We start from the raw sequence: 15,314 nt of genomic DNA, 5'->3' as shown, positions 1-15,314 counted from the left end.
TCACTTTGATGGCAAAGAATAAGTCCTTTTCCTAGTCTTTAAAATAAAATATCTCAACATAAATAAAGGAGGCTGAGAAAAACATTCATTTTCGATGGAAATTTCAAATGGCACTGAGAGGTTTTTGCATGAACTCTTCATTTGGTCATTATTTGGTCAGAACCAAAAAGTGTTACTTTATGCCCCGTTCTCCGATAGGTTACGTGGTACCTGTTGACATAAAAAAGTTAAATAAAGCCAACATCCAGTATCATTTTTTGAGAGTGTTTTAATATGAAAATTATTCCTAAAATCACTTTGGCTTTTGCAGTCATATTTATTTTCATAGATATTGTAATAAAGAAGGAGTTGTCCAACACTTATGTACCTTTTATATGAGAACAATTGTCTGCCTTCATTTCAGGGTACAGAACAGTATCATAAGAGGACTTTTCTAGCTATACCATATAAGGTACAACTTTTACAAAGGTACAAAACTGTTCCTCAATTTGTATCACCGTGTACCTTTTTTCTGAGAGTGTACATAAAGTATTGAATAATAAAAAGAAATCCTCTATATTATCTTGTGTAGACCTCTATATGAAAGATGATGAGATAACGCGAGATGATGTTGATGTTCTGCACTTGACACACAATTTGGAGGAGCCTACTTAACGTCATCATTTTATTGTTCGGTCAACGAGGTGGGATCTTGATGAAAATGAAGAGCCCCGACTCACCCCCACCCGTAGGGTTTGTTGGATTTTCCTGTGTGGCCGTGACGAAATCGGCGAAATAAAAGAGCGCACCTGGACACGGTGCGCGGGTATAAGGAGAACGGAGACGCGCACAAGCCACCACAGAAGAGTGCTGACCTCCAGAATAGTTTATCAAAAATGATCGCCAACATCTCTGTTTTCTGCGTGTCCTCGCTTCTGCTTTTAAACTTGGTCGGCGCCAAACCAGTTTCCAGTTTACAGGTGAGTCTTAAGTTTTTAGCTTGCTCAAATTTGACTACAGTTAACTAAATCATATGCGTTTGATGCCAGAGTCTAAAGCAGCTGTTAGATGAAGAAGTGAACAAGCCGTTTGAGGAGTCCCAGGAGTCGGTGATGGAGCAGAAAGATGCTACAGCTGAGAAGAGCGCGCTGGACGAGCGAGCGGAGCAACTGTGGGAGTCAGACCCGCGAAACTCCGCGCTGGCCGGAAAATATGGCATGTTCGAGCGTCTCCTAGGAGACTTACTGTCCACATCAAAGCGCTCGTGGAGTCGATTCAAGAAGGGCGACCTGAGGAGCTGCTTTGGGGTCAGACTCGAAAGAATCGGGTCTTTTAGCGGGCTCGGGTGTTAAGCTGAGGTATGTTAGGAGATGTTAGTTCACCTTGAAGGAAACTGTTCAAAAGGCTTTTTAGAAATAAAATAAGTCATGTCTTATTACTTCATGTCATGTCGCTTCTTGCAGGTTGGCACTTGAAAAACACATTTGGGCAGGCACATATTTGATAATACAAAAAGTGCTGACTGCGAGTTTTAGATTTGTGTTCAGGTGATGATGTAGGCCTGTGTGTTGGTCATTATTTATTTGAGATTCAGACCTGTAAATAGTTTGTATTTGAACATTCCATGGCTGCTGCTGCTGCTGATGATGATGATGCTTTGTACTGTTGCATCTATTTATTTATTTATGTCCTCTTTAATCCACCCGTGTAATAGATCATGTATATTGCTGCACAATAAATTTTTTGCATAACGTGTGTTAATGTGGTCTAAAACTTTTGAAAATAATGTTCATGCATAATGTTCATGTCTTGCTTCGTTCAAAAGACCTAAAGTGCAGTTTTACCTGCGTAAGGTGGTTTTATTATATGTAATTTCATTATGATCATTATTGAAGAGCCACATAGTTACAACAAGAGGAACATTATCTAAATTAGTAGATGTCTGATTAATTAAATCGATGGATTAAAAATGATTTTAAAGCAGAATTTTGAAAGCGTTTGCAGGAACTTTGCTCTATAATGCCATCACTTGGATCATTAGCAGTTTTACCTGCATCAGAGTAAGGTGTTTTTATCATATTTTTGTTGAATTTCATTATGAACATTATTGAAGAGTGCAAATAGTTACACCAAGATGAACTTCATCCAAATTAGTAGATGTCTAATTGATAAATCAATGGATTAAAATGGATTTGGTTGCATAATTTTCAAAGCGTTTGCTGGAACTTTGCTCTATTGCAATAATTTTTGGTCTTTAACATATTTAAATATGTATTGGCGGGAACTCACTACAGTACAGATGTGACCCAAATATCCCATAAAACCAGTGAAATAGACTAACATATAAAGTAGGTTAACTATGTTGCTAAGCATTTATCATATATAATATAGGCCTAATCTTTCCCAAAAACCTTGTTATATAGGTGTTACCAGCTTGCGTTGGTGTTGCAGGCTGTTTTTGTGCATAGTCTACACTGGAAAAAAATGATTTCTGCAAAACTTTTGCAAACAATTTAAATGGGTTAAATTTAAACAAACAAGTTAAATTTTGTAATGTTCAACTTAATTTGTTTGTTTAAATTCAGCCCAAATAAATAGTTTACAGCCAATTTAGTAAATCCAAGGAATCCATGGTCTCTGTCAATTTTACACTGTTGCAGAAAACTGAGGGAGATCATAAAAGATGAACTTTCAACCCTTTTTCTGATCATAACAGAGCGCTGCATATTAGACTGCAACAGAGGAATTTATTTCCAGTTTCTTTTTTTCTTTCTATATAGGCCTAGAGTGAATTAGAATTAGTAAAGGAAAGAACAAGACTCTAAGAATAAAATAGGCTAATATATATATATATATATATATATATATATATATATATATATATATATATATACAGAATATATGATACTTGAACATAAAAACAAAACTAACTATATACTATATATACTACCGGTCAAAGTTTGGGGTCAGTATGATCTTGTTTTAAATTAAGCTTCTCCTGCTCACCAAAGCTGCATTTATTTCATCAAAAATAAAGTACAAATTGTAAAATTGTGAAATGTTATTGCACTGTAAAATAACTGTTCAAAAGATTTATTATTATTAATGATCATTCTAAGAGTACACACAATTCCAACAAATATTTCTGTCCAAACCATAGACTGTTAAAGATATGGACGTAGTATCAGTGACGTCACCCATGGGTTTCTGAAGAACGCAAGGGAAGCTACAAGTAGGCGTGGCCAACCATTGCCTTTTTGCGTCATCGCAAAACAAGGGCAAAGAGGCGGAGCATGAGCGGAGCTATACAGACACATGCTAGCTTTTTGCTTTGACAGGCTTTTCTTTGAGAGACACGCTTAATACTTTATTACCTGCGACTCGTTTGTGTTCTGACCACATGTGCTTGGTTGTACACTATATCATTATAGAGTTTAGACTTTTGAAAACACTGTTGTAATACAGTGAGCCACTAAGAATTGTTCTTATGACGTTGTTCTACCAAAGGAAAACACAAATTACTTCCAAACACTTCAAATATAGTCTGTGTTACTAAATACAAGGCTACTTATGAAATCCAGGCATAACACTGTATGACAACACTTCAGATGACTGTTCTAGAGCCTACAGCTAATCAATCTGTCAGATTCTGGAGTGCATTACAGGTCTAAAAAACATGATAGATAACAAATGATCTTAAATAAAACAAATACATTTATAGAGATGGTATTTAAGTATAATTTCACTCACCTGGGAAATGGAGGCCACATGAATGGTTTGTGAGCACAATTAAGTGCACACAGCATGCCATATCATCTGATAATTGTAAGAAATAATTCCAAAAAGCAACTGACTGTGTAAAGCCACATAACACAAAACAAAAATACAATGTATATGCCGAATTCAGCGGCTAATCAGCTGAGGTGAAGTGACGGTGACCAGCGAGACCTAGCTGTCACTCAAGTGGCCACGCCCTTAATTATGCAGACTTAATATAACCTAATATAAAGGAAATGGATGAGTTATAAAAAATTCACCCCCTCACAGTTGTCATGAAGGGTAATATTAGCTTTATGCAGCAAAATCATTCTTTGTAGGAGGCTGTAAACACCTTTTTTTCTGTTGTAAAGTTGGCCATTTTAACAGTGGGGTCAATAGACCTATTTATTAATAGACTATTATGGCGACAGGACTAGCGGAAGTTCGATGAATTGCAGTTTCAGTTACTTCCGTATTTGCTTCATGGGGAAGAGCGGAAGGTCCAAACCACTTCAAAAAAATGAATTTTACATAATAGGTGCCCTTTGTTGATGCCAGAGGTCAGAGGTGAATGGCCAGACTGGTCCGAGCTGATAGAAAGGCAACAGTAACTTAAATAACCACTCGTTACAACTGAGGTATGCAGAAGAGCATCTCTGAACACACAACACGTCCAACCTTGAGGTTGATGGGCTACAGCAGAAGAAGACCACTCCTGTTAGCTAAGAACAGGAAACTGAGGCTACAATTCACACAGGCTCTCCAAAATTGGACAATGGAAGATTGGAAAAACGTTGCCTGGTCTAATGAGTCTCGATTTCTGCTGCGACACTCAGATGGTAAGGTCAGAATTTGGAATCAATAACATACATGGATCCGTCCTGACTTGTATCAATGGTTCAGGCTGCTGGTGGTGGTGTAATGGTGTGGGGGGTATTTTCTTGGCACACTTTGGGCCTATCAGTACCAATTGAGCATTGTGTCAATGCCACAGCCTACCTGAGTATTGTTGCTGTCCATGTCCATCCCTAAGTAAGGTAGGTGGGAGCAGGCGCTGGTTAACCAGAGGCTCAAATCCCATCATAATCGGGTGATCTGCACGGGAAAAAGAGACAAATGATGTGTTCATTTATGAATCAAAAAGGTAATTATTTCTGAAGAAAATATTTTTATACTGTCCCAACCTTTTCTGATTTGGGGTTGCATATTTACAGTCTCCGGCCACTATATTAGGTACGCCTTTCCAACTGCTCATTAACGCAAATTTCTAATCAGCCAATCACATGGCAGCAACTCAATGCATTTAGGCATGTAGACATGGTCAAGACGAACTGCTGCAGTTCAAACCGAGCATCAGAATGTAGAAAGATAAAGAAAAAAAGCTGATTTAAGTGACTTTGAACGTGCCATGGTTGTTGTTGCCAGACGGGCTGGTCTATTTCAGAAACTGCTGATCTACTGGGATTTTCACGCACAACCATCTCTAGGGTTTACAGAGAATGGTCCGAAAAAGAGAAAATATCCAGTGAGCGGCAGTTCTGTGGGTGCAAATGCCTTGTTGATGCCAGAGGTCAGAGGAGAATGGCCAGACTGGTTCCAGCTGATAGAAAGGCAACAGTAACTCAAATAACTACTTGTTACAACCGAGGTATGCAGAAGAGCATCTCTGAAAGCACAACATGTCCAACCTTGAGGCGGATGGGCTACGGCAGCAGAAGACTACATCGAGTACCACTCCTGTCAGCTAAGAACAGGAAACTGAGGCTTCAATTCACAAGGCTCACTAAAATTGGACAACAGAAGATTGGAAAAATGTTGTCTGGTCTTATGAGTCTTGATTTCTGCTATGACATCTGGATGGTCGGATTAGAATTCAACAACATGAAAGCATGGATCCATCCTGCCTGGTATCAATGGTTTAGGCTGATGGTGGTGTAATGATGTGGGGGATATTTTCTTGGCAATATTAATATTGTTCTGGGCCCATTAGTACCAATTGAGCATTGTGTCAATGCCACAGCCTACCTGAGTACTGTTGCTGACCATGTCCATCCCTTTATGACCACAGTGTAATCATCTTCTGATGGCTACTTCCAGCAGGATAACAAGCCATGTCATCAAGCATGAATCCTCTCAGACTGGTTTCTTGAACATGACAATGAGTTCACTGTACTCAAATGGCCTCCACAGTCACCAGAGCTCAATCCAATAGATCACCTTTGGGATGTGGATCGTGGATTTGCGTGCAAATCTGCAGCAACTATGTGATGCTATGTCAATAAGGTAAGGTGTACCTAATAAAGTGACTGGTGAGTGTACAGTACATTCACGGTAGCATTATAGGCTATAGTCTTTTAATAACATAGATGTGTTGTTTGTTCAAACTACTTAATTCAAATGAGTTTTTTTGTTTGGTCGACTTAATTGTTTTATATTTAATCCACTTAAATTTGTAAAAACTAACAAGTTAACTTAATTAATTCATGTTGTCCCAACACAAATCAATTGTGTGAAACACAGCATTTTTTCAGTGTATACTAGACTTATTAAGTTTAATAAGGTGTAACAGTAGGCCTACCTATCATAAAACCTTCATGTATCCTCCAGTAAGACACTTGACGTAAATTATTTCAGGGAAGAGAGTAAAAAGGAAAAAAGTGATTCATGAGTTACCGTCACTGGCCCATTTGGACTCGTCTATAAGCTTTAAAGGACTCATTTCCGACAGCAGCCTTTATCAGGGGCTGAGGTGTCGGAATGCAGCGGTCATTCCTCACATTACTGGCGTGTCAAACTTTTAGGTATAAAAGACCTCGAAGTTCTTCTGAGGGGAATACAGACGACTTCACAGAGAGGACAGAACAACTGCGAAGAAGATAAAAAAGTATAACGTTATCTGGAAATATGAAATCGCTTCACATTCCTGTAGTCGGCCTTCTCTTTCTCCTCAGCGTTCAACACATGAGCACATTCCCGCTTCAAAACACAGCCTTAACAAACGACGACATGGGTGTCTTAAAGGTAAGACTTAATAATGCTTTATAATGCTCGAAAAAAAAGCGAAGTAAATGATTACTAAAAAATCACATGCGACCTCTTTCAGTTTCTCCTTCAGCGACTTGAAGAGTCAATTCCTGCTCAAGACCAAACATCGGCGGGAAGAGAAGAAAAGGCGGCCAATATTGAAGAAACCCGAGCTGAAACGCTGTCCGATACTTTCTTGAGAGAGTATCTTTCTGCTCGGGACTTAAAGACTGTGCGTAAAGACTCAAAGAAGAGAAACTCCGGGTGTTTCGGGAGCAAACTGGACAGAATCGGTTCAATGTCGTCTTTGGGATGTAACACAGTCGGGCGCTCAGGTACGTTTTAAATAAGCTTCAACATGCGTGAATAGCGTATTTTGAATAAATATACTTTTTTGTTGTTGTTTAAAGTGTTTTGTCGATTCCATATGTTAAAAACTTACACAGTTCTCTCCCTTTTCAGGTCCCAAGAAGAACTGAAGTCTTAATGATTAGAAATTCTACACTGTAAGAAAAATGAATATGTGCAGGTGTTGTTTCTACTTGATTTAACCTTACAATGACCTCTTTTGGTAACCTAATGAATTCAGGTTAATACGAAATATATGTATTTTTTACTTAGAAAGTTACATTTGTTACCATTTGAAGTATATTTCAAGGTTAACTGACACAATATTTTTTACAGTGTCATTATCTCCAATTTAAAGTGTTCTTAACTATGCATATTTATTTAGATATTTATTAAATTGTTCGAGTTATATATTTATATGCATATTTAAATTGAATTGTCAGTCCAATCTGTTGTACTTGTCCTCTTTAATATTTAATAAATGTTTACACATGCCTTGGTCGTCTTTTTAAATTAATTTCCCCTCCTAATTTCAATATGAAAGCATGTTATTTAAAAAAATTGCAATGCTCAGCATATATAAGTACACCTCTCACAAATCTCTTTTAAATTCATATTTTTAATAGGAAGCTATACAATATTATACATTAGATTAGTCACTGAAGTCAAATCAGGAGCTTATCTAACAAAATAACTTACGATACTGGTCCAAAAACTAGTACACTCAAATTTATGTTATTGAAAAATATTAAATACAAATTTTAAAAGTAGAAAAAATAAAGAGAAGCAAAAAAATGGAAAAATTTTTGTAAAGATTTTGTAGTTTGCAATTCATTTTTGTAATATTTTGCTTGAATTTATTTGTATTATCTTTCAATTTCTAAATGTTTGGTTACTAAATATTATTTTAATAAATATATCATTTTAATTAATCTGTTTTGTTCAAATGCACAAAAGTACAGTGCCTATATCCACAGAGAAATGGATAAAATTATAAATTTTCAAAATTGGGTGTACTCAATTATGCTGAGCATTGTACTTCGAGCTATTTTAAATCATTGTGTTATTAAGTACTATTGAAGCTATAGTTTAAGGGAGTTTTTGCAGTGCTCGCCTTATAACAACAACATGGTTAGATTGATCAAACTGTCCATGGAGATCTTCAGGGCATCATTATCAGTTCAACCTGTTTCAGCACCACGGAGAGCGACATCGCTGCACATTACTCACACAAACTCAAGGTCACAATACTGACTTAAAGCATAATGTATTCCTGTTGTGTGACAAAGGGTTGTGGTGAAATTTAGAACAACAAATCTTATGGTAGGAACTGTTAATAAATATTGGAAACTGGAATCTGTGTACCCAATAATAAAAATGGATGAACATTTAATAAAAATTAACATAATGAAAATAGGAAAAAGGAAAAGCTGCCAAAGTTTAACTGAAATATTAAGTGTTTATCATATTATATGGCTAGTTTAAATTAAGACTGGTCTGAAAATGGGATTAAAATGAATTAACAATTAGTAATTTATTAAATAATAGGTTAAAAATAAAAGGCATTTAAAGAGCATTTAAAAAAAACGTTAAAAGCATTAAACAATATAAAATATAACATTAGGACGCTGGACAACGTAGTTTATGATCCATGTGCAGTTTATTAAGAATTGTCAGGCAGGCAATAGTCAACAGGTTCAAACAATATCGTAAAGGTAATCCAGAAGCGTAGTCGAGGTCACAGTCAAAGAGGTCGGTGCAGGCGGCAAACAGCATAAACAAGGCAAGGATCAAAATGCAAGGCTAGACAGGAATAACGCTTGGAAATGTTACAGTGGAACAAGACTCAGCAAAGAGTATTTGTGAATGAGGTGTTTTTTAGTCCGTGTAGGGAGAGAACTGGACAGAACTGGAACTGGTGTGTTTGTGAGGTGGATGATGGGATTCGTAGTTCATATCAGTAGCAGATTTGTACACTGGGTGCATGTTTTTCAGCAATCTGCAAGGCCTATATCGCTGGTGATCGTGACAGATATATGCATTATAATGATTTTAAAATAATAAAAATATATATAATTTAAATAAATTCAGTCATTACTGTTATAAAACAACAAATTTATACAAATTATAATACTAATTTTACTAATACATTAAGATTAAAATGAGTAATTATTTGATGGTTAAAATAGTGAAATAAATAAATGTGCAAATAAAAAAATATAATAAATGAGTAGAAACTGTACCAAGTCAACTTTAATTTAAATATTAAGTGTATATAATATTAAACGGCTAGTTTAAATTAAAATTGGGCTGAAGCTGGGATTAAAATGAATAAACAAATAATGATTTATTAAATAAAATGTGGCAGCGCAGTGGCACAGTGGGTAGCGTTGTCACCTCACAGCAAGAAGGTCGCTGGTTCGAGCCCGGGCTGGGTCATATGGCATTTCTGTGTGGACTTTGCATGTTTTCCTCATGTTGGCGTGGGTTGTCTCCGGGTTTCCCCCACAGTACAAAGACATGCACTGTAGGTGAACTGGGTAAGCTAAATTGGCTGTAGTGTATGTGTGTGAATGAGAGTGTAGGAAGGGTATCTGGTGTGTAAAACATATTCTGGATAAGCATATGGAAAAAAGTTGCCTGGTCTGATGAGTCTCGATTTCTGCTGCAACATTTGGATGGTAGGGTCAGAATTTGATATCAACACCATGAAAGCATGGATCCATCCTGCCTTGTATCACCGGTTCAGACTGCTGCTGGTGGTGTAATGGTGTGGGGGATATTTTCTTGGCACACTTTGGGCCCATTAGTACCAATTGAGCATCAAGTCAACGCCACAGCCTACCTGAGTATTGTTGCTGACCATGTCCATCTCTTTATGACCACACTGTACCCATCTTCTCATGGCTACTTCCAGCAGGATAACACGCCATGTCATAAAGCACGAATCATCTCAGACTGGTTTCTTGAACATGATAATGAGCTCACTGTACTCAAATGGCCTCCACAGTCACCAGACCTCAATCCAATGGAGCACTATTGAGATGTGGTGGAATGAGAGATTCGCATCATGGATGTTCAGCTGACAAATCTGCAGCAACTGCGTGATGCTGTCATGTCAATATGGACCAAAATCTCTGAGGAATATTTCCAGTACCTTGTTGAATCTATGCCACGAAGATTTAAGGAAGTTCTAAAGGCAAAACGGGTCCAACCCGATACTAGTAAGGTGTACCTAATAAAGTGGCCAGTGAGTGTATTTCTATATACTATTTCAAACTACTAAAATGTCAATAAAAGTCACTTTGTTAAACTGAGTTGAATTTTCCACGTTAAAAGTCAACAGAGCAGAGATCAATATTCCATTGTGCAATTCACAACCGTAAATAGAAAGCAGATAATACATAAACTATTAATCAACAGGTTTTTTTAACAGTGTAGATCTTGCAAAATACCTAGTAAAATATTATGTACAGTCATCATGGCAACGACACAAGAAATTAGTCATCAGAAAAACATCTCTGTTAAACATATTTCACAAATATTCCACAAAGTCATCCTTTCAGTCAGCATCATTGGCCTATATATAGGCTTGCGGTCTATACTTTAACCCCTTATGGTATACTCAGTTGTAGTTTGTATCTGCTGCCGGAAGCATGTGAGCCACTCGTGTGTAGCGGATTCATTCCCCATGATGCCTGAGGTCACTGTTTGTGTCCGAGTTACCAGGACTTCTCCGGGCCTGCGAAAAACAGCCACTTAAAAGGAAATCTGCCCCAGCAAGCGTTATCACGGACGAGGTGTCGGAATGCACTTCACACGCTTTACCACGGATGAGCCACTGACAGCCAACTGTCCCTATATAAGAGCCAAGCCAGTTTAGAGGGCAAGAAAACAGCATTCAGAGACACTCAGAGATGGCCAGGGGACTAATTCTGACAGGACTGCTGCTCCTGGTTTGGTGGCAGACGGATGTACAAGCGCACACGTTGAGCAGGCACAGCTCTGACAGCAACATGGCCAAGCTCAAGGTATTTGGGTTCATATTTAACCATCAGGGATTTAAAATGAGCAGGATTCAATATGAGGTCAATAGTCAGTGTTCTTAAAAGTTAGTGGTTTTTCATCATCAAAACAACTCTTTTTCAAGCTTTTGTGCAGCTAAGAGACTTCTGTTGATGTTGAAGGCTCTTTATGGGTCCATCAATACCAATAAAATAATTAAATATGATAGAGAATGTAAGAGTAAAATACTCTTAGATATATTAGATACTCTTAAAAGGTCACAGGCACCATGTTTACATGCAGACTTTCCAATTTTCCAAAAGTCTTACAAGTCACTGATGGAAAATTTCCATTGGACAAATGGTTCTTGTAGTGGAAGGTTTATTTTTTTAGATGCACATATAGTAATTTTCCAACTTTTCATGGCACACAAGGTTTTTATAGTGGGAAAAAATGACTGCAATTTATTTGTGCATATTTTCCATTGGACAAAGGGTTCTTATCATTTGCAACATTTTTTTATATGCACCTATGAAAATTTTCCATTGGACAAAAGGTTCTTATAGTAGAAAGAAAAAAAATACTTAGATCCACCTATGGGAACTATCCATTAGACAACATTCCAATGGAACATTCCATTGGATAAAAGGTTCTTATAATGGAAAAAAATCTTTACATGGACCTATGGAACTCTGCATTGTACAAATAGTTCTTAGTGGAAAAAGCATCTTTAGATTCACCTATGGGAATTTTACATTGGGAAAAATGGTTCTTATTGTGAGAAAAATATTAGATGCACCTATGGAAATTTTACATTGGACAAAAAAAGATTTTTATATATAGTGGGAAATTTTTTTTTTTATTCAAAAGGTTCTTATTGTGGGATGTTACATCTACGACAATATTCCATTGGACAAAAGATTATGATATTGGAACAAAAAATAACTTTACTTGCACCTGTGGAACTTTCCGTTAGACAAAAGGTTCTTATAGTGGAAAAAAATATTTAGATGCATATATGGAAATGTTTTATTGGAAAAAAGTTCCTATAGTGTAAAAAAATCTTTACATGCACCTATGGAACTATCCATTACACAAAAAGTTTCTTATAATCGAAAAAAAATAAACCTTTACATGTATCGATGGAACTTTCCATTGGAAAAAAAAGGTTCTGAAAGTGGGAAAAAAATCTTTAGATTCACCTATAGACATTTTCCATTGGACAAATGGTTCTTATTGTTGGAAACATTCTTTTTAGATGCACCTATGGACATTTTCCATTGGAAAAGGGATTCTTACAGTAGAAAAAAATATTTAGATGCATATATGGAAATGTTCCACTGGTCAAAAGGTTTTTAAAGTGAACAATAAAACTTCACTTGTACTTATGGAACTTTCCATTGAAAAAAAGGTTATTATAATGGAAAAAAACCTTTACATGCACCTATGCACCAACGGAACTTTCTATTAGACAAAAAGTTCTTATAATGTGAAAAAAAATCTTTACAAGGAACTTTCCATAGACAGAGGTTTCTTATAATGGGGTAAATCTTAACATGGACCTGTGGAACTTTGCATTGAACAGAAGGTTCTTATAATGGGAGAAAATCTTTACATGGACCTATGGAACTTTCCATTAGACAAATGGTTCTTATTGTGAGAAAATTATAGGATGCATCTATGAAAAAATTACATTGGATAAATGTTTTTTTTGTAGTGTTTTGTAGAAAAATATTTATGTACCTATGAAAATTTTCTGTTAAACAAACGGTTCTTTTTGTGGGATTTTTTTTTTGTTAAACTTATTTAACTTTCCATTGGACAAAAGGTTCTTATACTGGGAGAAAAATATCTTTAGATTCACTTTTGGAAATTATCAATTGGACTAAAGGTTCTTATAGCGGAAAAAACACTTTGCAAACACCTATGGAATTTTTCACTGAACAAAATGTTCTTTAAAAATTCTTTTATTCACCTTTTGAAATATTCCATTGAATAAATGTTGGAAAGTAGAAATGGTAGAAAATAGTAGGAAATGGGTTCTTTAAATTCTCGAAACATTGTTCGGGAAAAGCTAGAGAAAGAGTTCTTTTCACAACTGCCTACTGAAAAGTTCTTTAGAGAAGCAAAAATGGTTCTTCAGCACAAAAAAGATGGGGGGACTCCTAGAGCATTTTATTAATGTTATTTTTTAATGATCCTGAGAATTCAATACAGTATATTAAAAATAATTATTTTGCATCCCAGAGTCAGGGTCATCTGCGCACCTCCTTTTTCCAAAGTTGATTTCAAGAGTTCACACTTAGATATTGCTTGACGCTATTAGCAGGTTTGACATGCTGTCGCGGGAGAGAATCCTGAGCTCGGAGATAATTGATCCCGCCAGGTCTTTTAGCATGTGAGGAGGTCTGAGATCAGGTAGGTCAGTGTTTCCCAACCCTGTTTCTAAAGGCACACCAACAGTACATATTTTGGATGTCTCCCTTTTCTGACCCATTAACTTCAGGTGTTGGAGTCTCTTCTGATGTTATGATGAGTTGATTCAGGTGTGTTTGATTAGGGAGAGGTTGAAAATGTGTACTGTTGGTGTGCCTTCCGGAACAGGGTTGGGAAACCCTGAGGTAGGTCTCAAAAGTGCCTCCTAGTGAAGAAGGAAAAGACGGAGTTGGGGTGGAACGGGGAAGATAAGGCAGTAGGGTGGAATCGGTCTATTTATAGTAAGCTTGAACCAATCTGATTGATTACTGAATATGGATGAGAGACCAGCCGCAATCAATCATGTCACGTGCTCCTCTCAAAATTAGCTTAAAAACTTCACTTTGCCATTTTTGCGGACTATATTTCAATGCAAAGTAGCACGAGTGCTTATATGAGAAACATAAACACTGTGTTTGAGACAAGGCAATAGTTCAACACTTCCGTTTACCACGCTATGCTTCTCTCCAGAGCTTGCTGCAGCAGTTTGAGGAGGCCCTGGCCACCGAAGAGGCATCAGAGAGAGCCGTAGATTATGAAGACAGCAACACCGTGCTGGAGCAGAGCCCCCCTTCCACATCCTGGGACAGAGACCGAGAGGAAGCAGCAGCTCCGGGGGAGGACTCCAACCCATCAGATGGATTTGACACGCAGAGAAATCGCCTGCTAGATCTCCTATTGTCGACCCGAAGCAAAAGCTTGTCTGGTTGTTTTGGGGGAAGGCTGGATCGCATAGGCTCTTCCAGCACCCTCGGTTGCAACTCTAAAAAAGGTTAGCTGCAATAAGCGGATACAGTGATTATCAAATGACGGTAACACTTTACAAGGCCTAATTTGTTAATATTAATAAACATGAACTAACGATATAATACATTTGTAAAGCATTTATAAACCTTGGTGTTAATTACTAATAATTAAATAAAGAGCTAATATAAACAACTAATATCATTAACCACTGTTATAGCTAATGTAACAAACTAGACTGTGTTACTGAAATTACAATATATTTATGAATTATGAACAAGCGTAGAATTTGGATTAATTTTAGAGTATTTAAATGAGGAAAAGTAGATCCACATTTTTTTTTTATTGACCTTTGCCTTCAGTAAGTAACACTTAAATGGTTTTGCAATGTTACAAACATTTAAAGAAGAGTGTTTATTGGAACAAAATAATACTTTTTTGCATATAAATCATATAAATAGGAGTTCATCAAGCTGCATTAGTAATAAATATAGCTGATCTAGAAATAAAATGTTGACACTGCATAGATTTATACAATTTTTAACCATCGTGACTGTTGCTGTATTCTTGCATATCTTGTAATCACTGTTGTGACATTTATATTTGTTATTTATTATGTACAAGTAGTTGGGTGTTAATAAAAATGTTGAAATGCATACAGTATATCCCATAATGGCATGACTTCCTTAAAATTTGACTTTGTTTTGCATTCATGTATGAGGTTTCTGTGCAGTATATGAATTGGTTTGTTTCTGGTTTTGCATATCACATAGTTTTACATATGATACTGTACTTGTGTAAAAATATGTTCAAGATCTGTTTAGATGTCAATGAAAATAAAAGCTGATGTTTTAACACATTTCAATTCTAGTTTTATATTTTAAACTCTTAACCTTCTTTTTGGAAATGACACTTTTTAGCTTAACCCTTGTGTACTGTTTAAATTTACTACCCTTTTGTTACAGTATGTTAGGCATGAA

The 15,314-nt window shown here is 36.5% G+C and overlaps 3 protein-coding genes across 4 annotated transcripts; all 3 read left to right on the top strand.

Annotated features, from left to right (window-relative positions):
• The first annotated feature begins 817 nt into the window (after positions 1-817).
• On the top strand, positions 818-1,730 carry nppal (natriuretic peptide A-like). Of its 2 annotated transcripts, XM_056464455.1 has the most exons (3): positions 818-959; positions 1,029-1,337; positions 1,443-1,730. In XM_056464455.1, the coding sequence occupies exons 1-2, from the start codon at positions 876-878 to the stop codon at positions 1,329-1,331; spliced, it is 387 nt and encodes a 128-aa protein (XP_056320430.1). In that variant the 5' UTR covers positions 818-875; the 3' UTR covers positions 1,332-1,337; positions 1,443-1,730. The 2 variants fall into 2 exon arrangements, with proteins under 2 accessions (XP_056320430.1, XP_056320429.1); XM_056464454.1 differs by having other exon boundaries at positions 1,029-1,730.
• A 4,880-nt stretch (positions 1,731-6,610) lies between these two features.
• On the top strand, positions 6,611-7,463 carry nppb (natriuretic peptide B). The gene is made up of 3 exons (XM_056464512.1): positions 6,611-6,759; positions 6,842-7,097; positions 7,225-7,463. Exons 1-3 carry the CDS (start codon positions 6,643-6,645, stop codon positions 7,239-7,241), a joined length of 390 nt encoding a protein of 129 aa, XP_056320487.1. The 5' UTR covers positions 6,611-6,642; the 3' UTR covers positions 7,242-7,463.
• Positions 7,464-11,012: 3,549 nt separating this feature from the next.
• nppa (natriuretic peptide A) lies at positions 11,013-14,523 on the top strand. The gene is made up of 2 exons (XM_056464476.1): positions 11,013-11,141; positions 14,062-14,523. The coding sequence occupies exons 1-2, from the start codon at positions 11,028-11,030 to the stop codon at positions 14,365-14,367; spliced, it is 420 nt and encodes a 139-aa protein (XP_056320451.1). The 5' UTR covers positions 11,013-11,027; the 3' UTR covers positions 14,368-14,523.
• Positions 14,524-15,314: the final 791 nt, after the last annotated feature.

Source organism: Danio aesculapii, chromosome 8 (assembly GCF_903798145.1).
Source record: "Danio aesculapii chromosome 8, fDanAes4.1, whole genome shotgun sequence".
In the NCBI taxonomy this organism is placed as follows: Eukaryota; Metazoa; Chordata; class Actinopteri; order Cypriniformes; family Danionidae; genus Danio; species Danio aesculapii.
This window is presented reverse-complemented; position numbering and strand designations above follow the sequence as displayed.